This window comes from Botrytis porri (genome assembly GCF_014898465.1).
Source record: "Botrytis porri strain MUCL 3234 chromosome Unknown BPOR_004, whole genome shotgun sequence".
Lineage (NCBI taxonomy): Eukaryota > Fungi > Ascomycota > Leotiomycetes > Helotiales > Sclerotiniaceae > Botrytis > Botrytis porri.
The window spans coordinates 2,096,486-2,118,650 of record NW_024066078.1 but is presented as its reverse complement, the minus strand read 5'-3'; the positions used below and the strand labels follow the sequence as shown (position 1 = coordinate 2,118,650).

At 41.8% G+C, this 22,165-nt stretch overlaps 5 protein-coding genes across 5 annotated transcripts; 3 read left to right on the top strand and 2 right to left on the bottom strand.

The window, feature by feature from the left end:
- Positions 1–92: 92 nt before the first annotated feature.
- EAF01_003558 (uncharacterized protein) lies at positions 93–2,444 on the top strand (the record flags this gene model as incomplete). The annotated part of the gene is made up of 3 exons (XM_038911812.1): positions 93–516; positions 566–1,973; positions 2,027–2,444. The coding sequence occupies 3 exons, from the start codon at positions 93–95 to the stop codon at positions 2,442–2,444; spliced, it is 2,250 nt and encodes a 749-aa protein (XP_038773047.1).
- A 3,868-nt stretch (positions 2,445–6,312) lies between these two features.
- On the bottom strand, positions 6,313–8,725 carry EAF01_003557 (uncharacterized protein). The gene is made up of 4 exons (XM_038911811.1): positions 8,465–8,725; positions 7,581–8,356; positions 7,136–7,522; positions 6,313–7,084 (listed from the first exon to the last, which is right to left on the bottom strand). Exons 1-4 carry the CDS (start codon positions 8,477–8,479, stop codon positions 6,466–6,468), a joined length of 1,797 nt encoding a protein of 598 aa, XP_038773046.1. The 5' UTR covers positions 8,480–8,725; the 3' UTR covers positions 6,313–6,465.
- Positions 8,726–9,323: 598 nt separating this feature from the next.
- On the top strand, positions 9,324–9,839 carry EAF01_003556 (uncharacterized protein; the record flags this gene model as incomplete). Its single annotated transcript, XM_038911810.1, has 1 exon — positions 9,324–9,839. One exon carries the CDS (start codon positions 9,324–9,326, stop codon positions 9,837–9,839), a length of 516 nt encoding a protein of 171 aa, XP_038773045.1.
- Positions 9,840–11,430: 1,591 nt separating this feature from the next.
- Positions 11,431–12,762, top strand: EAF01_003555 (uncharacterized protein; the record flags this gene model as incomplete). The annotated part of the gene is made up of 2 exons (XM_038911809.1): positions 11,431–12,100; positions 12,206–12,762. 2 exons carry the CDS (start codon positions 11,431–11,433, stop codon positions 12,760–12,762), a joined length of 1,227 nt encoding a protein of 408 aa, XP_038773044.1.
- A 2,362-nt stretch (positions 12,763–15,124) lies between these two features.
- Positions 15,125–19,012, bottom strand: EAF01_003554 (uncharacterized protein; the record flags this gene model as incomplete). Its single annotated transcript, XM_038911808.1, has 4 exons — positions 15,125–17,583; positions 17,634–17,852; positions 17,901–17,972; positions 18,022–19,012. 4 exons carry the CDS (start codon positions 19,010–19,012, stop codon positions 15,125–15,127), a joined length of 3,741 nt encoding a protein of 1,246 aa, XP_038773043.1.
- Positions 19,013–22,165: the final 3,153 nt, after the last annotated feature.

The following is a 22,165-nucleotide window of genomic DNA, read 5'->3' as shown; positions in this document are numbered from 1 at the left end:
CCTCAGAATTCCAACCCCATCAATCTCAATTCTCCATCTCCAACTCTCCACTATCACCATTACCATCACCATCACCATCACCATCTCCCAAAATGTCTTCATGTTTTGGTTCAAGAAAGTCAAAAGGTGATGATACTCGTCCATTGTTGCCTCAGTATAAGGATGATACTTCGTTACAGAGAACAGTTCATCAGAAATTGCATACCTATCAGATGATTAGAGCTTTATCCAAGGGATTTATGCCATCTACTGAACAAGCCATAATCAATTTGAGAACCTTTTTGGCATCCGATGTTTTAAATCCGGACAATCCAGAATTGACAGATAGTGGAAGACGATTGATTAAATTCTCAAAGCAATGGCTTACCGAGTTCATTGAATTGCTACGAAATAAGAATGATGGAGATCAGATTCAAGACTTTATATGGTTCTTGATACACTCAAGAATCTCTGTCAATACAACAGATCTGATTGAAAGAGCCACAAGCACAAGAGCAAAGGCAGATGCCTCAGCCGGTAAGCATTGTTCATCATATATAATCTCCTAATATCTAACTAGTCACAGCATACGAAAGTATCAAAACTGTTGGTAGTCTTCTATTGACAAACTCCGATTTTCGAATATTCCTCTCAGACCTCAATACCATTGGTCGACAGGTCTTCGCAGATACAGCGAAGACGGTATCAAACGTCGCAGAAGATGCTGCGAACAAAATTGAGCCATCAGACGTCGAAAATGAAGCAATGAAGAAACCAGGAAAAGAGAGAAGTGAGCCCATCCCTAAAGAAGACCTTCAAGCTGAAGCAAGTGAGATTGGCGAAGTTGTTACGAATGGCTTCAAAAAGGCAGGTAGACAAGCAGGTGAAAGTTTGAAGGAAAATATGTCTGGGGAGCAGAGAGAGACTTTACGATATCGTTTGAAGGAAGCGGTTATGAAATTGACAAAGCGAAATGATTATTCGGACTCAGTGAACACAATTGGTCTTCTCATCCAAAGATACGCCAAAGCTTATTCCAGAGCTGTGGATGAATCTATCAGCGCTGTTCAGGATGACGTTGAACCAAACCCAGCCCTTGATCGTGCAGTGAAGAATGGTTGGTCTTTAATGAGTTCTTTTGGTGACAAGGATGCATGGAAAGAACTTGAGAAGCGAGTCAACAAAGTTATGGAGCACTCTCAAAAAGATCCCGAATTTGAAAACCTCATGGGAGAGCTAGCGAAATCAATTCAACAAATGCTTTCCGATCCAGATTTCTTCGATGCTGCGGCCAATAAAGTCGATGCATTGAAAGAAAAAACTAAGGAAGTGGGCACCGAGTCTCCTCTTCGAAAAGATATTGATAATCTGCTCAAACAAGCACGCACAACATTCGATTCAGTAATGAATGATCAGGACATCTCCAAACTAGTTCACACAACGTTGAAAATATGGAACATTCTCAACCCACTCAATAAAAACTCGAACACCGAACTCTTCACTGACCTCTCTACCGTCTTAATACCAATGTTCATCTCCGCCATTCAATATGTACCAATTCCTCGTCTCGAGATATCCAACCCAGAAATTGATCTTCTTCTTGAGAATCTAATCCTCGAACCCGGTAGAACTATTAATCATACCAGTTTTCTACCTTATCGACTCAAGATTCAAACCTATAATGACCTCACGATTCATAAAGCTCGATTCCGTACCTTTTCAAAGTTTACTTCTGTGGTAACAGTTAAGATTCAAGGACTGTCAATCAGAGCAGATGAGGTTGGATTTTGGCTCCGAGCACACAAAAGTTTGTTTTGGTTAGCCGATGAAGGAATCGCTTCTTTCGAGCTTGATGATAGGGGAATTGATATCGAGTTTGATGTTGAAATCGGCCACAACAAACTTGAGAAAATACTCACTTTGAAAGATACACGTGTTAAGATCCACCATCTTTCATACAAACTCAGCAAATCAAAATTCGCTTGTTTAGCCTGGTATGTTCCCTTCCTTGTTTCATCCCTCATACAAATACTAATTCAGACCCTAGGATTTTCAAGCCTCTCCTTCGTCCTATCCTCCGCAAAACTCTCGAATACCAACTCTCCACTGCCTTGGCCGATTTCTTCCATGCTGCCAATCGCGAACTCCTCTATGCACGTGAACGTCTCCGTGCAACGAGAATATCATCGCCAGATGATATCCAAACATTTATTAAAGCAATCATCACAAGATTGAAGCCAGAAGAAGATCCGGATCTGTATCTAAATGTGGGAGTTCAAGGGGGTGCAAAGAGTAAAGGAAATGTTTTCAAGGGCGTTTATGCTCCAGGTAGTGTTGTTAAGGTTTGGGAGAGGGAGGGAAGGGATGCAGAGGAGATCGTAGAGGGAGAGGCAGAAAATAATGGCGGTTGGAGAAATGCAGTATTTGATGTTGGAGGACAAGGACAAGGAGTTATGGGTTGGTAGGGAGCTGTGAGTGTTAATGGGCGGGACGTGTGGAACGGCGGTATGCATATGGAGGAATCAAGTTGTAAGATATATGACCACAGTTCTCATGTGGACTCGGTTTCCGGCGATCAATCTTTTCTTTTCTTTGTCTTACTAACGTGGCTCCCATCATGGGATTTGGACGGTTTGGAAAGCACACAATTGACATTAGTATGACATGGTGCCATGTTACGGTGGGAAGGCACAGGCGCGGAATTATTTATTTCAAAGTGAAACATAATGAAAATCAATGTCAACCATATTCTAACTCTAGCCGAAGGGAATAGTAAATGAAGAAAATGAACTGGTTAAGTAGCCATTCGCACACAAGTAATAGCTAGCATATAGCATGACCTCGAAATCGGGAATTTTTTTGGCTCCCTTACTTTATACGGCGAATTCTCACAGGCAGTCATGAATGGGTGCAACATTCAAAAAGAACTTCTGAGCTTTCTCATTCTTTCCCAACATACACATTGGCTTCATTCGCTTCAACACAATCTGGAACCATCTCCCAGGCTAGCCTATCCTTTTTCAATAAACCTCTCTTGCAACTTTGTCACCCAAAACTTATCGCTATACAAGCAGTAGTATCAAATCTGAGCACCAATTTTCTTTCAATCTCCTTCCATTGTAATAGTGCTAACTTCTCAACTCCACACTCCACCATCCAACCTCTTCCTCAAAGCCGTTTTGAACCCATAAATCTGCACTCTATCCCAATCCCACACACCACTATTGGTATACTCATCCTGACGCAGTTGCTCCAGCACCTTTTCCTTGCTCTCCGCATAGGCTAGACGTACTGTTCCTTTTACTTGAGGCGTCTCTCCCTCTGGAGGTAGATCATCGAAAAAGGCCCCCCGAAAAGAATAGCTCCAGCTTCGGCTAGCGGCTTTACGCCGGCAAGATGCTGGGGACGGGCTTCGAGACGTTTTTGGAGGACGTCTTTGTGTACAAATCCCACGTCTTCTTACCTAGTCTCTACATCGGCGAAATAACTGGCGGGTATTGACCATTAATCGAAAGAACTTTAACAATTTAGATCTCTTTTTGAAACGATATTACACAAAGAGATGCCCATTTTCAATATAAAGAAAGCTCGAAGTTTTATTTGATCACTTTAGATTTTGATATTTATTTTGAAATTGAATTAATCATCGAATAAATAAGTGTGATCTATTTCCGCCTGTTTTTTCGCTTACGTAGAGACTAGTAATCATGCTCATCTTTTGAACAGAACTTCTGTCCGAGGCTTCCTAGAGGCTGAACATTAATGGAACATCAAAGAGCCGTGGTGCCATTAGAATACGGAATCTCCGGTTCCCCTCTTGTAAGTATGATAGCTTAATTGATGCACACCTTCGAAATGTGTAGACTTGGGGTAGTTCACCCAGCTTTAGTGTTACCCAATTCCTTGAAATCTAATGATGAATACCTAAAATATGAGCTAGAAGGCATGCAGCTCCTATTTAGAATTGTACAAGTTTAGTTTATACCATTTCCTGACTCGCCGCTAACCAGTACCTTAAACAAAGTTACAGTCTTTGTGCTATCTTGGTGGAAAAGCATAGGCGTGAATGGTGTAATTCTATATTAAAACATATCAATCACTCACTTAATAGCTAAGAATCTTCTTTACGATTCATGACGTTTGTTGGCGTTTAAACAAAATAGCAAACTCATTTCATCGGCGCCATCACCGGTCATCCATGCTCCCCCTCAACGTCTCTCTGAACTTCATCTCATCAAAAGAATCGGCGGTTTTACAGCCGAGTCCTCCTGAATAATAATTCGATAGCTCTGTTGTATTGGGAGCTATTGCGCAACCGACTAAGTAGGCTTCTAGGTAGTTTGAGAGACATCTGTGACCTTGGATAATTTTCTAGCTTCTGTCGATTCGTGAACTATTCAATCATACTCGAAGACAAATGCAGAAATTTTTGTGTCGAAAACTAAAACTGTAGATCTGAAAAACTCTGAGCGACACTCATCCTATCTTGTGAGTTTGATTTCCCAAAGAGTCAAGACGGGAATCTTTGTTCCCTGTGAGGATTCTTTTTCCTGGAAGGAATATTCCATAATATAGGACTCCAGCTGTTTTCCGACAGATATAATATGGGATCAGAAACTTGCTTGCTTTCTTTTTGTTTTTCTTTGGACATGGTAGAATCAATTTGTAGGATTCGATACTTTAAAGTCTCCTCCGGCTATACTTTCGCATACCATCTTAGAGAGGGAGGTTATAACCTCAATATAAGATCTAGGGTTAATCCCGAGGGAGCGGAATCCATCTGCAATGGATTTTTTAATATTTGCCATTTCAGACCACTTCGTTGCGCAACAATTTAAGTGAGAGATGCCCCGCTGCCAACAGTTGATTAGTACTACCAACGACAACGACTCCTTCCGTGTGATATTCTACCGTGTGAGCGCAGATAAGGGTCAGCTTTTCTGTTCTCTCACGCGATGCAAGGCTTATCTTTCTTTCTGTCCGAAATATAAATTACTCTTGTAACACTTTCCTTTTCTTTGCTATTCTCATTTTTCCAATCCAAGGTAATAGCACAGTACCATATCGAAAGTTTTAGCGTCGATTATGCCCTGAGTAAAACACAAGTGGTTCGTCAAGATTCTAGATCATCCATAAATTCTTCAAAAAAGCATCGAAGTGTATCCCAGTATATCTCTGGTATCAAACTTTTGGTTGAAGCAAAAACTCTTCTGTTTGGTGGTGCAATTTTTGATTCAGATGAGGTATTGACAAGCGAGCAGCCGCAACTCAAAGGGGTAGTGCTTTCGGCATGTGCAGAGAGTAAAGAGGAAGTATTGGAGTAGTTGATAAAAGATATATACATTTCTGGAAAGTGGGATAGAGAGTTAGAAGAAGATGTAGATTTGAGGGTTGATGAAAGCGAAGAGAAAAGGACTGGAGGAGGCGCATAGATTCGGGGGTTTTTGTAAGTTTTGGACTTCCAAGTCACATAGATCTTCATTGGATGGCTTGATTATAGGATTGACAGTAAGTTTGCTTGGTGAAACTTGGCGAGTGCGTTGACAGATAAAGTGTGTTAAATGATGATGCCAAGAAAAGAATTTTGAACTCCAAGTGAAGAGAATAGATTGTATATAATGCAACCACCGAGAAGACCTAAAGGGGGAATGATTTTGTAACGGAATGCGTATTCATGATCCTGACCAAAACCGGAGCCATCGTCAATCTATCTATCTTTTGAACAAGATTTAGACCTTGAGATACAAGACAAGCCATATGCCTAATTTGCATTGGTATACTTCGCTTTTTTTTTTTTTTAATCTCTCTTCGTTCCCCTTGGGTGACGTACAGTTTAGCACCAGATAATATACGTTTTTGCCAAGCCATCATATCAATAAACTCTGTAGCATCCTTCTTTATAAATAGCTTTAGGCTGCGCACAAATTATCTGTACCCATGGATTATCTGCAGATAATCCGCTCTGTAGGTTATCCGTTAGAGATTCTACTTGCTCCGTAGATTATCTGTCGAGGCTTTAAAATTACCCGCTTCGTATAGGTAATTTGTGGATTATCTGCAAATAATCTACAGGTATATAAGTAGACGGATTATCTGCGGATATATGGGTTATTTATGGATAATTTGCGGATTATCTGTAAATAATCCGTGGATATATAGATTCTCTGAAAAAAGCGGAGATTCGCTTAAAATATGAAGCTATTCCCAGATTATTTTCCAGCTCAAAAGTGATCCAAGCTTAGATTTATACTAATTTTTATACTAATCATAAAATTATACTAATATTATAAAAGATTATGAATAATTATACAATATACAAGTAGGTGGATATCCGCGGGTAATTTGTACCCGTCCTGTGGGTTATCCATTTAGATTTTTGAATTATCCGCCCCGCGGGTACCCGTTGCGCAGCCTAAATAGCTTAAATCCGAGCTTTGCAAGATTGAATGATTATATCATGGCTTGTTTAATCCCTTGATTGGGAAATCAAGTATATAATGAAGGCTTTGCGTAGCTCTTTTCGAGCGGCTGATGCAGTGTAGAAGCATTTTGAAAAGGTCCTACAAAGCCTAACCCGGAGGATAACATCGACCAGTTCGATTGTATGCCCGTCGCAAATCTTTTTTGTATAGAATTGATAGGCTGAATATAGGTCGCCCTGGTACAAGCATCAATGACTCCGTCTAAGAGAGACTTTGATTTACTTCTCTTGTGATACAAGAGATCATCCAGATTGCTTGGCCATGGAAACAAGATCTTCTTGGTGATTTCCCGAAACTTTTCCGTAAATATTGCAGCTACAGGGAAAGTTGCCAGCGATTGCTCCAATACCTCTGTAGCAAGTTTAACAGCTTCTTCGTCGTCTTTTCCCAGTTCTCTATTGATCTTGGGGGAAAATCGAACGATTACATCTGTCAAATTTAGTATAGCGAATACTTGTAAGACAGGCTGGTAGGCACAACTGTAGTGAGCACGATAGCTATCAACGACAGCAAGACCTTGTTGCGCATGTTGCCAAACGATTGAACTTAGACAAGAGGTATCGAACAGTCCAAGGTCCAGAAGTGGATAGAGGAGTTGAACAACAGCCGTGGCGTACAACAAACTGATGATTTAGCGAGTGTGAAATTGTATTGGGAAGTTATTTGAGTCTTACTGAAGCGAAAGCACGTGTGGCAATATCTGCGTGCCTTTGCCATCTGTGTTACTGATGATACTTGGCAGAAATTTACGCCAAGCTACCAGTCTGCCATATAGATGCAGAATGTCCGAGGCCACTATTCGAGAACCATCGGTATTATACATAAGAATATTAGTAGTGCGAATTATAGCCATAAGATTCATTTTCTCTCGATTGGTTGTTGCAATGAGGCAGTGGTAATTCGTGACGCTATCATCATCCTCGGGGAATTTATACATTCCCCACATCATACTATCAACTGCGGCTTCGTTTTCTTGGATTTCCTCGATGGATTTTGTTGCAGGAACCTCTATAATGAGAGCCGCTGGCATTCTGAATGTTACCTGGGCCCATTCACTAAGACTGTTAGTTATGATAATATGCTCAATTGAGTTGAGTTGTCATAAAGCTATTCACTTACATATTTAAGTTATTAATGCCAACAACGGTGTCACGCCAAACTTGCTGGTACGCCTCACTTCCAAGGTCGACATGTTCCAAATTCATTAAGGAGTTGCTTGCGACTTCCAAATATGCTGAAGCATGCATTCCATGGCCTTGTGCACAGTCTATCAAAAAGAGAATCGCAAAAGCCTGTATAGTCATGAGACTCATGTCTTCGGCATCGATATTGTGCTTTACCATGTCAGCAAACTTCTGACCAAGCTCCTTGTAATTCGTCTGGTCGCTTTTCAAAATTGTATGCAGATAGCATGCCATAGTACAGATAGCATTGAACAATAGGGGCGAGCAGAATTCGTTGGAATTATTCTGCATGCTATTCACAAAATGCTGTTCACTGAACAAGGAATGAGAAGGATGAACCCAAGTAAAATATAAGGAGAATAAGTGATGGAGAACATCTTTATCGGCTGTTACGGTTGTCCAATGGAAAGCTGATGTCTCAAGACCATCAACTTCATTGTCAATAATTCGTAACGTAGATTGCTGCTCTTTGGCATCGACAGTGGTTCCTAGCCATTGTGCTATATCTTGAATAGAGTCCTTGTTTCTTATCCGATTAAGGATTTCGCATCCTTCATCCGCTACTGCAAGGCTTTCAAACACCCGTTCTGCCATGCGGTTGAGTGCATGGCTCTCTTTGAGTGATTCGACTAGTTTCTCCTTTACGATTTTGGTATGAGTTTCATAGAAGCATTCTCCAGCTTGAAATCTTTTGATACAACGAGTGCAAGGCTGCTCGCCATCACATTGAACGGAACCGTCAGTAAATTAGACTTTGGCCTGTGGTATTTTCGCGTTTCCAATGTTGCAGACTATATACCTTTGATCGGGCTGTCTTACACCTGTTGCATGCATTTATCGTTATCAAACATCCTCTTTTACGTCTAGAAGCCTTCTTTCCTTCTCTATCAATACTAGCGGATGGTTGTGGGTTGGCTAAGCGTTCATCCTGGCTGTTGGACATATCCTCGTTTTGTGAACGTGCAAGAGAGCCGAGCAGCATTGTCAGGATTTTGGAATATTGCTTTTAGTCGAAGTATGCGACGGCCGTCTGGCTATGATGTAGAAACATAACTTGCTATCATTTTAGGTATTAAGTTCTCTGAACAAGAATCTCTGTGTAAGGTCGAGCTACTCTAGGTACTTATCCATTAATAATCGATGTATCACTGCCGAATCAATGCACCTGCCAACTGGACGATCTAACCTAACTAAGCGAGAGCTCTAATATACTATGTCACTATGAATACCTAGGTACCTACCGGAGCAGCGTTGTAAAAGCGGCGGCTGTTGTTCGATTGACAAGTGCGTAGATTAAATGCATGGTCATTATTATGAAATAGAAAAAAGTATTTCTAATGAACAGAGGTCGAAACACAAGCCGAATATCCAATATACCGATTGGAGTCTGCTTTCTTTTTTACTTCTATAGTCACTGGGTATATAAATATAAAACCGTGGACAGAGCTTTCGAAGGCTCGAGTGTTACCACTAAGAAATACTACTTCCCACTTTACCAAACACGATACAGGTCAAAATTTGAACCAATGTACAGCTTTGGGCATCTTTTATACTACAATATATCATGCTTGGAAGATTAGGAACACTTTCGTACGGTACGCTGCTTCGGTGCTCTCGAAGTAGTGTCCCAACTCTTACCACGAAATCAATGATCTTAATAAGCCACCGTCACATTCACATGGCACCCTCACCATCGCTCAAATCATCATCGACCACACCGCCCATTCCCCTCGTCGGTCTTGGAGTGTTTATCATCCATCCTACTCACCCGCTATCCACCCGCGAGAATCCTATGTATCTCCTCGGCGAACGTATTAATTCGACTGCCGCCAATACGTGGGGTCTTCCAGGCGGACACTTAGAATTCGGCGAAACTTTTGAAGAAGGTGCATCCAGGGAGGTTTTGGAAGAAACCGGGCTATATATTCCACCCAGAGAACTGAAGTTTTTCCGCTGTAGAAATCTGATAATGAAGGAGGAGAAAAGACATTTCGTGTCAATCTTCATGGTAGGAGTTTGGGATGGGAAGGGGGAAGGACCAAAAGTGACGGAGAAGGAAAAGTGTAGAGGGTGGGAGTGGGTGAGTTGGGAAGAAACGAAAAAGTGGGTTGAGCTGGAGAATCCTGGAAGGAAGCTATTTCCAGGGATGGGGAGCTTGATTAGAGAACTGAACGGTGTGGCTCCTTCATTGTGACATGGGGTTTATAGAGACCGTTTGGGCATCTGGGAACCTGAAGTCGTGCAGGCTGTATTCAGGCTTATGCAACACTTCCAGGTATTTTCGGTGTGACGTCCAGATGCGTAGTGTACACAGCATATAAGGCCAGATCGAGAAAGTCCCAAATGTACTGTGTCTCAAGGCAAGCGTGCCTCAATTTTCATTGTGCTCCTCGAAGTTGTCAGCACCAAGCTATCCACTATTGATCAAGATTGCCGCAAAGATTCTCTGAGTGATGAGTCATCATTATCAAGATCCTAGACAACCTGTCAGAGGCTGATTCGATTCGACTTTTAATCCTCCACCCAGGCACATCAGGGTCCCCAATTCAAAGAGATCTCATTCACATAACATTTCGTGAATGTCGCTGCGACATTCATGGGAATTAGGGCTTGTTTGAATATCAATTCCGATCAGAATCCACCAAATAATCTGCTCTTTTTTTGCTATAGCAGATTCCACAATGGTATATCTTGAACCTACAAAAAGCAGATTCCTATATTTTGTTTTTCTATTTATATATTGATTCCAATATTAAATTTATAGAAATAAAAGAAAGTAGAATATATATATATATATAATATAAATATACTTTAAATATACTTTAAATAAAACAAATTCAAATTTTTAATATATAAATATATTTTAAACTTATTACTATCATTTAAGTAATTGAATAAACAAATATAAAAATAGCTTCAATTTAATCAAAATAAATATAGGAATAATGCTTTATTTAATTAAAATTAAAATTTAAACTCTAATTTAAAGGGCTTAAAGCTTTAGTAAGTATAGTCTAAAGCTTTAGACTATAAAATCTATAAAAATCTATAAATTCTCAGATTTTTTATTTAATTGAAAATAATAACTACTTTTTTTGACTATTGTTTTCGATTTACATTTACATTTTCCTATATAAGTGTTAAAGAAAACATAAATTATTTAATATTATTTTAAAATACTTTACTCCTGAATTTATTAAATTCATTAAACACATCAAAAACAGAAATATTCACAGAATCTACAATTTGATATTCAAACAGAAATCCGAAATCCATTATCACATGAATAAATTATTCAATGGAATCTAACCGGATTTACATATTCAAACTACCCCCTTACTATTACTATAAATCTTGCCGTAGCTTTACATGATTTGCGCGATGAGAAGCAACAGCCACGGTTATTTGCCGATGCTATGTGCATCAATCAGACAAGCAACCTTGAACGGAGTCAGCAAGTTGGCTTGATGAAAGAAGTGTATAGCTATGCAGACCACAGTGATCTATTTAGGATCTTTGGTAGAGTAGACGAAGAGTTTATTTGAGCTCATGCACCCACTAGATCCGGACAAACTAAGCTTCTAGAAATTGTTGATGACGCAATGAAAGATATCGTATCACGACCATGGTTCACTAGGGTCTAGGTGTATCAAGAACTAGTTCTTTCAAACATAGTATTTGTGCAAGTTGGACGAATGCGAGTTCTTTGGGATCATCTCTGCGAGGTTATGCTAGACAATGGTAGAGACCGGAGGGACCGGAAGCATCTTACCAAGGATAGAATAATGTTACCAATACCTACTTTGGATATATACCACGATAGAGACTCAGAAACAGAATCAACAACCTCCGAGTTGAGCTCGATGGGCCCAGCTATGCGTGAGAAACAAAATGATCATGATGCAGAAGATCAAGCACTGTGTACTATGTGTAAGGCAAGAAGAAACTATCAGAATCGCTTACGGTATGGAAGTAGAGAAATCGCTTTCCTAGACATTTTAGGTTCTCAGAGAGGCTCGGGAGCTTCGGACCTGAGAGACATGATATACGGCCATCTGGCTGTTGCGGACATTCAGCTCAACCGCGCACATGAGAGCCATGACGGCTTCGATACATGGCCATGTGTTCGCAACTGGAGCTTACAAGAGAACATTCCAGTTGCAGATCACACTAAGAGTGTGGATGATTATTTCACTGAAGCTGCTCGTTTTACCCCTTCTTTTCGGTCTGCCGATGGTTTGATAAAAATGTTGTACCATGCTGATGTGTCCGCATCATACACCCGAAGAAGCGGTCTTCCATCTTGGGTACCAGACTGGACGCTGGATAAAAGCTCTCTTCAGGGTCTTCCTTGGGCTTTTGATGACACTGATACTCGGAGTACTCCTGGGGTCACACAAGCTGAAACATGGTCATTGATCACCAAGAGACGGGGGTTATCTAAAAATGTTCTATGTGAGCTCCATACCCGTTATACCCTTGTATCCACACATTTTGTCTTTTTTCTACTGGTGGTATGATTATCAACTGGAAGTTGTTGAAAGGTAGCCCAAATAGCAGTGGTGGATGAGCTAGCATACAAATCTGCTAGGCAGAAATTACTTGACTGTGTCAAAAACATGTTCACATTCGAGGACAGGAAGAAGATGAGCCTTAGATCTATTGACGTCTTTCGGCCAATTCATACTCTTTGGCGAAGCTTGGGAGCAAAAGATATATACCCTATACCGCCCAAAGACCTGTCTTTTTATCCGGACATTCCTGCGTCAGATGAGTTATATAGATTCATACAAAATTCGACGGATAATCCTGACCCTTCCAGAAGCCGCAACAAGCCAGGCCCAAAATTTATTGTCAACATAAGTATCATTGCCTTGAGAAGTAGAAATAGCATGGATATATTTCGTGGAATGAAATTCGCACGATTCCGCTCCGGGCGCGTCGGTGTCGTGCCTCTTGTAATTGAACCGGGCGATTTTACCCTTACCGAAGAGAAGGATTGCGAGAGCCAGAATTGTTGTATGTTTCGACTAAAAGAGGATCACAAAAACGAAGCATACAACTTGGATATCCGCGCAGATATTGATACAGGTATCGAGAAAATCATTCCGGTATAATATTGCACATATCTTGGTAAAGCATGGGTTGAAAATTCCCAATCATGGAGATCTGCTGAGGACGAAAAGCCTGACTACTTTAGTTTGAGAATCATTGCTATTCATCAATTCAGAGAAACATAAAAGATATCACACTCGCATCGTACAATTAACCTTAATGGTTCTATGTTCGATAGATAGCGTATCGCTTGAACACCATTTGCTATTTACTCCAGTCTCTGAACCAAAGATTCCCAATTAAGATTCAATACTTCTTCCTTTTCCATCAACTACCATCTGTTCCTCTATATAACCGTCGATTCTCATTTACCCCCATGAAATCGAACAATAGACTCTTCAAGAATCCTCCACAAACAACACTCTACTTTTCACTCACCCACTCTTTGTTCCTTAATAACCCCCAATAACTTTTCATTTTCATCAATGGACCTTAACACAGACCTCGAATCTTCCTCTACCACTTCACTTCGTAAGACTTTTCCTCCTTGATCAATATAAACTCCTCACTCGATATCCATCTTTCTCACGTATTGACTCTCATTTCTATAGATAATTTTGCATAATCATACATCTCCCCTCAAATCTCTCCTCTCCTCACATCCCACCTCACATCCCACCTCCAAACCACCAATCCCTTCATCCCTCCCTCCCTCCATCCATCCAATCTATCCCATATCCCCACTCCAATACAATCATCTACATAACCAACCACCTTATATCTTATATCTTTTCAATATTCATCCCATCTTACACCTTCCTAATACCCATCCAACCCCATCCCATCCCATCCCATCCCACAACATAGTATTCATACATCTATCAAAATAACCACTACACTCTCTTCCACCCTCTTCACCCTCTTACATGCACAAACCTCCACCTCAAAGTTCAAAACCCAAAAACCCAACATCCCTATTTGTTATATATAATCCATATCTATCTGTCAAAGATTAGTTAATACTAGTAACTTGATTTACTATTTGAGGAACACATCGTACTATAAATACCAGAATACAGAATGAATAAAGAGGTGAATGAATAAATAGATAGATAGATAAATAAACGAATATCTAAATGACTACTAAAAATCTACTTTTCCACAGCAGTATGATTCATGAAAAACTTAAGAAATACTCAAGATGAGGTGGCAATTACCTCTACCTACTACTGCGACTACTACAATGATGAATTCCCATCCGGCAACTTACATTGACACTCAGATTTACATCGACAATCATATTCGCAGATCACTTCATGTCACCTCACCTAATCCCATCCAACCCCATCTATTCAAACAGTTCATTTTGACAATTTTTTTATTCTTTCGTTCATTTCATATAACTTCCTTCCACTGTGCATCGCTTGCTGCGTCAGTATGCGCTCTGCTCCGCACATTCACTGGGTATGTAAATCCTCTACCCAGTAGGGAATTTCCTCATCCACACTCTCATACTCATCGCTTGCTATGCTCGCTCGGTTCTTGCACATCCATACTATAAACATACACACGAGACCATTCCGTTCCTTCCTTATCATACGCTGCTTCTCTTTCCTCGCTGGTCTCATTTACCATCCATTCATACCATCCCACCCAATCCGAATGACTTTAAAAAACAAAAAACAAAAACAAAAACAAATCGACAAACCCCACTCCCGCTTAATGCCTTGCTGACCGACCACCCCCACGTCGCCTCGCGCCATCAAAACAAGTACTTTGCATCAAGTATCGCATTTTTGAGCTTTCCCTATGTGTATGCATGCCAATTGTATATCAAAGAACAACCCGACCAGTCGAAACCCATTGTGCAAGTTTATGAACCTTCTGACCAAAACAATAGCAAAACTTTAAAATCGAAAAGCGTAAAAAGAATCGAAAACAATCCCAAACCAGAAAGGTCACCCGGACCGGAACCCAGAACCATATCGCTTTGCAAATGCATAGATAGAAAACCATAACAAAGTATCCATCTGAATGAATGAGTTTTTCGAAAAACTCTCTTTTAATTTTTCTTCTTTTCGCCTCCATCGGTTGACCATGTGTCGACAAACATGGAGAGGAAATCTATAATAGTCGTAAAACACGCTTATTCGATGATAGCCAAGGAGATCTGATATGCAAACAAACTTTCCCTTTGACCTGTCCTTCATTTTTTGTTGCAAATATCGCAAATTCACATGCAGATGTATGCAGCCTTCCAACTCCATTCATGATGCGCAATGCAAGGCGCTTTCTTTATAATACTTCCACAATTAGTTGCGAAAAGCCTTTCACTGGAACGTTGAGCGCCTATGGATCCTTTGAGCAACTCTCAATTTGGCTTTCACCTGATCAAGTAGACCTTTATCTCCAGCTACCGACAATTTACCCACCCTTACGTTCGCTTTCGTTGACAGGGAGCTTTTCACCATGCGAATGACCACCATTAGCATTCTTAGCCTCAGCAGGAGTACGCCCCTTTCTACGATGAGTTTGTTGCCATTTTCCAGAAGATACTCCAGGTCCACCACCCTCACTCTTAGCAGATCTAGTGTGCCCATTTTGTTTCAAATTGGATGGAGATTGCTTGACCGGCTGCTCGATTCCTACTGACTGCTTTGGGATTGGTCTTGAATGATCAATCGTATTCTTCTCAATGACAGCAGGTCCATTCAACTTCAGGTTCTCAAGCTTTTTATTGATCGTCGGTGAGGGTGTGTGCGTTTCATAAACGGGTGAAAGATGCGAGAGCTCATTTGACAGGATGTCATTATGACCGCTCGCAATGTTGAGGAGTGGGATGCCGCCATTTGGGATACTGCGGGCGGCGATATTCCTTGAATTAGGAGACAACCGTGAGTAGCCATCAAGGCCCTCTGCAAATGACAATCCGTTTGTGATTGCTTGATGGCTATTAGAGCCATTGGGGGGAGTCGGATTAGGACTAGATCCATTAGCAACCAAAGGAGAAACTTCGCTTAGACCGCTTCGTGTAAATTTAGGTGTACGTTGCCCAGAAAGGTCTTCCCCCAATGAAATATCACTCTCCGTAAGAGATGCTTGGGATATTGATCCAACAGATCCTCTTGCGTGGGAAGTCTTATTTTCAAAGACTGGACCTTCGTTTAACGGAACAGCATTGGGACCCCCCACGGCAGAAGAACCGTTCACTACTAATGGTCCATGGATGTTCAGGCTACGAAGATTGGAACTGGACATCGTATGTTGAGCTGGAGTGGATTGAGCCAGTGAGAAGCGTCTATCGTTACCTAGTGGCGATGGCGATGGCGATCGTGAAGGAGTACGCTTAATCCTGTCACGAATCGACTGCGGCAATTGGTCAGTCGATAGTCGTCGTCTATTTCCAGATATGTCTCCAAATGAAGGTATCGCTAAAGGTGAATCTCTGCGAGTATACTGTTGAGTTGGCTCATTGACGTAATACCCAACATACTCCTTGGGCGTACTAAGCTCTGGTGGAGTAGTAGCCGTTCGTCTTGACTCATATCCTTGCTCAGTGGACTCGTCTGGAATAAAATTTGGGATGGAAACACTGTTGCCCTGTTGTCGCAAAGGTTGGTATACCCCAATTCCATTGGTACCATTAGCAGGATGCCCATTTCCTTGCAATACAATAGGCGAAGGAGCAGTACGAGTCCCGGGTTGTGAATGTGACCTAATAGACCCATTCGATTGAATCATGTTGGAACTCGAGCCATTTGTAACAGTGGACCGATGAATGCCTCTCCTCATCTCTGGGACAACAGCACTCAATTGCGGCGATGAGGGATTCGTATTCGAGGTTGGGTATGCATACATTGGTTGCCCAGCGTATTGAAACGGATAGAAATACATACCTTCTGGGCGTATAGGCGCTGTTAATGGCCCTTGATCAAACGAAGAGGTTCGATTTCGATCAGTGGCTTGTTGCTTGATTGGCATGCCACCGCCTTGTATGCGACCATGAGACTGTGCATATGCTTGAGCCTGAGCTTGAGCCTGAGCATGAGCATGAGCCTGTTCCATATACGTTTGTTGGACCAATTGCATCCTCAAAGTATTTTCTTGTGCCTGTAAGACTGAATACGTGGCGTAGAGATGGTTGTGCAATTGTGATTGCGCTTGTTGCTGGGCAGCCCATTGGTCTTGTGTAGAAATGTTCGACGGTATCCCATGCTGTGGGTACATGTGGTTATCGTAATTACTATTTGAGGATTTGCGGCTGCCATTTGACGAATTGCGATTAGAATGGTTATTACGACCGCCGCGGTGACCTCCTCTGCCAATTCTATGCGGGGGATGACTCGCAGTCAATGTTGGCTTCTTAGATGGGGGTGGCTTTTCCCAAACTCGCTCCTGCTCTTTTGGGAATATATATTCTTCACAACACTCATCCAGTTTGCCGCCAGATATCAACTCGAATGCCCTCCTCATTTCCAAGTGAAGTCCACGAAAAGAGAAATCATCTGCGGTGTTTCCAAGATTCCGTTCAGTATTAAAAGGTTCCTCCACGCACAACATGTTGTTCGTTGCTATTGCCCATTTCTTCTCCTGCTTCGAGATTTGCTTTCCCATTCGGACCGAAACTACTTGCTTGTCATAATCGAATTCGTGCCCGTAAAATCGAAAAAATTGGAACAACAGTTCTCCCAAGGTTGATTTATTCTTCAGACCAAACCCCCTCAAAGCGTCAAGATCGTCTGCGAAGCTGCTTTCACCCCCTTCCTTCGTTGGTAACTTAAGGTGCGGCCGTTGATGTAGTGATGGTAACACAGGAGGCTCCCGACTCTGTAGAAAATTGATGATCATGCATATCCATGTATATGAGCTCAATGTGCCACCAACTATAAAATGTGAGTGAAAACAGTCATGCCAAGGAATTTCTTATTCTTACCAGCATCATTGATCGCCCTTGACTTTGTCCAATGCTTAATGATCATAGCCAAGGGCCTCACACGGGGATCAATCTCGATGTACGTTTTTATCATTCGGGTATTCTCTAGAGCCTGAGTATTGTTGACATTCATATCGCAAGGCAACTCGAGCTCCGGATCAAAGATCTTGACGATGGGAACCTTAGCAGTCGATACACAAATTACCTTTTGCATACCATCTAGAAAATGTCAGTCATGTTGTTGTTGGTTGGGCTCAGGATACTCACTCTTTGCGAGTAACTCTGCAATCATGCATACACCCTCCATCACCTTCCAGTCGGTCGTTATGCAAATATCAACTAAAATGATCAGTAGGGTTTTCAGACTTTTGGCACCTTTTCAACTTACCATCTGACGCATCAGTACAAAGCAAATTGCCTGATGAACCGAAAACATAAACCCGTATATCGTGCCCAGGCCATTCTTTATTAAACATATCTTCCAGCTTCGACACCAGCTTCCTCCTTCTCTCGTCGGTCTCCGCCGTTGGCAATAAACGATCATATAACTCGCGCATATCTGTGGACAATTTTCTCTCTTCTTCATCTGACAATTTGCTTTTCAGATCAGAATCCTTCAATTGCTCCAATCGATCAGCCCCAAGACTATAAGGCATGCGCCGCCTTATTGAGGCCATGGCCGTTTCGTATTGGCATCCTCTTCGTTGGGCAGGAGGTGGTCTCGAAGGTAAAGTTATATTTGATTCGGAGTATGCCGATCTAGGGGAATGGCTGCCAGGGGCATTCGGTGAAGGTTCTCTCGACTCGTCGAAAGAGAACTTTCTCGGATGTTGATGTGGCGTAGAAGGTACTGAATTCGATTCTCGAGACAATGTGGAATTTTGATGTTGTGCAACTGGTCGTGGGGGGAGTTGAGCTGTTAACTCAAATTTCTTGCCCGGCATTGCTGTTGATGTCTCCTTCTCTGTTAGGAGCGCGCGCTCGCTTTTATTAAATTTTCGTACGTCCCTATTCCCATGACCGCCCCTCGCAGCAGGTTTTGGTTTTCGTTCTGTGGTAACGCCACTGGAGCTGGATCTTTGTCCGGGCACAGCCTGAATATGTTGTGCTGAAAGTAGTGGGGGAAGTGGTGCAGTTTGCAGTCTAGTGTTTCCGCCTGAAGAAATGAGCTTGTTGTACTGTTCAAGTTGTTGGTGGTGAAATGAGGACTGTTGGGGAAGTAAAATGGGAATGAATTGAGTTGGAAGCTGAGGGAAACCAGGAATACTCGGCGAGGAGCTGGAATTTGAATCGGCGTGGGTATTACGCCGCACGAGTCGCGACCACTGTGCAGATTGATATTGATATTTAGAATTACCTGTAGAAGGCTGGCCCTCCATCAAACTTATAAAATCCGTCTGTTGTGGGCGAGGGATTGTCGTTCTTCTTGACGATGTGTTGAGAATATCTCGACTCTAAACGACAGACGGGGAAATCGAAGCAAAGACAAACGGATCTTGGTATGGGTAAAGACGATGGAGGTAGCCACGCAACTATGAAAAAAGAAAGAGAACAAAAGAGTCTCCCCAATATAGGAAGTATATGTAATTGTGCTCCGTAAACAAACGTCGTGGTTGAGGTCGTAATTCGTGGATTCAAAGAAGGAGAGGTTGTCGGAGGTTGATTTTCCTTCTTTCGAGATTGCCCCCTTCTGATATTGAGTTGCGAGTGTGGTTCTATGTATTGGTCCCTCGCTATTTTTTTAATTCCGGACCATAGAAATTCGTATCGAAATTGAAGAGTGGAGAAGAAAAAGGGAACTCGTTGCTTTGGAAAAATCGAGGGTATCTTTTACGGGTTTCCGCTGTGCTGTGTGTAGATAAACATAAGAGAAGAATTATTCCTCTTTGCTCTTTTAATTATTAGAAGAGGGTGCAATGGATCAATTGTTTTCTTGAATGACTGAGAAAAGTAATTTAGTTGGTAGAAAGAGAATCGAGGGGGAAAAGATTTATTTTGGGAGGGCTTTGTTCTTCCAAATCTGAATCACACTTCTACGCACCTTCATACAAGAGAGTGTACTTGATACTGTCTGCACGTTATTACTTTACTATAGTGACTAGTAGTAATTAAATGTACGGAGTAGAGCAGCACTTCTTCGGGGCGTGTGTGTTGTAGGAACGTGAGTATTGGACTTTCCTCGATTTAAAAGGGAACGCTAAGCATGGTTATGGTCCCAGCAAAGCAACAACAGGGAGGGGGAGGAGGTAAGAGGGAGGAGGTAAGAGGGAGGAGGGAGGAGGGAGGTGGGAGGAAGTGAGAAGGAGAAGTTAATCAGAAGGACAAGCAGGAGGGAGGTAAATTGCTACGTAAAAGAATTGCAGGTGCTGCTTAGAAGAAGAGAATTACACTTTCCCTTATTTTCATCGAATATTCTCCTATCTCAATGGTTCTATGTGATTCGTGACTACCTAGGTAGGTATACGTAGCTACTGGTTCCCACTGTACGGTATTGATATTGACTTTGTAAAGAGAAGTTATCAATTGGAGAACGGGAGAATTGAAGAATCGAATATCAAGACCGTTTTTTGAAGTTGTTACTCATAGTATTTGAGGGAATGGAAAAAAAGAGATTGTCCCTACTTCTATTCATACATTCATACATTCATACATTCACACATTCATACATTCACACGTACACTCCTCCATCCATTTCACTCCTCACCCACCCCTCTCCCATCATACGGGCAATTCTTAGATGATTCAATTACCTACCCACCTAGGACTTGGGACTTGTTCCTTGTGCGAGTTCCTAAAAGAGTACGTATATAGATATTGTAGGATTTACTCATAAAACGACTTGATTCCTGGTAAATTGGTTCATAACACAACATGCGTAGATCGACCTCCTCCAATTCCATATGTGTTGGCCGTACCTATGAGAGAACCTTGATATGATACGAGTAATAACAATGGCCAAAGCAAAAGTCCCTAACAGCCCCGTCCTTTCTACTCTCCTCTGGTGCCAATTACTCATGTCAGTCATAACTTCGGAAAATATAATAAATCCATTTCCTTGGTGAGCCTATTCCTTTTGCCTAACCATCTGGCCATTCACATCTCATGTAACACCGAGTGTGACTGTGTGACCTCAATGGTAATATGGATAGTATGTGCCCACCCAAATCGCATCACAAATCCCCAGTCTACAGAGTAGCATGAAATATCTCCGCATATTTAAATCTAGGTACAGAGAAGTTTCCAGCGCTTCCAAGGTTTCTACTTCGCTGGTACAATATATTTTCATAGAGCACATAGTAAGCTTACATACCAAGGAAGCCAAGTAACGGGAAGAAAGTGACCATGAATAACGAGTTGGTCGGTCACTCAATTGTATAAGTTTCAGCCCTGGAGCCAGTCTCATTCCTTTGCGGGGGCGAGTATATATTCAGCTCCTGTCTCTAAAAGCTTCATCACAATTCCCCATCTTATAGAATCTCAACGTGACCGTGGTACCTCGTACTAGTTATCCATGTGCATACGGTGTGTGTGTGTGTGTGGGTTGCATAACGGGACAGTTTTGGGTCCCAGTCCGGTGCAGTGCAGTGCAGTGAGCCTGCGCCTGTGGTATTCTTGCGCTGTGCGGGTATTTTGTATGTAAGATGGCAATCTTGGGATACTCACATCATACTTTACTCCTCTCTCTCCAAGCAATCGCCAATCTGACACGAGGGTAAATTGACAGCTTACCAGAAATGAAGCCCAAAGTGAAGCCTCGAAGCACAGTCAGTGGAAGGGAAACATCGAGACCATCCGATAATACGAACACGACCTGAATAAATCTACCGGTATGTCAAATAGGCCAAAGGAGTATGCAAGCTTTGATGAAATAAGCTAGTTCTCAATCTAAGACGTTTTGTTTCCTTCTCGAATCGTTCATTCTAAAAAGACCCCGCCTGCAAGGCTCAACCACAATCCTTAATACATCAAAGTCAAATTCCTATTTCTGAGACGAAGGGGGTTCAAGCTTCGACCTTTCTACAGTCTGGTCTTTGAACCTTTCTTCGACATCCCGATTCCTCCATTCAATTTATTGGGTTATGTTTCTCCCAGGACATCATTTCATTGATGGATATTTATCTATCCATCCATCTATAAATGAAGTTGTTCGTTGCATTTCCAGGATCATTAATAACATCGAATCATTCCAAGGAGCCATGCTAAGGAGCCGGTAAGAATAGCCACACCTCAAATTCGATATCGATATCAGTATCAGTATCAAAAATGGTAACTATACTTACCCCTTAAACCAAACCTTATTAACCTTGGCGGATTCTGGAATAATCCAAAAGACAAAGAGAAACATGAGAAGCAGGTTGATTAACCTAACAGGTAGACAGCGTGCCTCGAATAGTATCCTCACTCAAGTACCTACATACCCCAGTACCATTCCCCAAATCTGAAAACCAAAAAGGAACATGAAGTATTTCTTTCCAAGTCTCAGAAGATCCTACCAAGATGTATTTCCGGTTAATTGAGGGGTTCATCAGGGT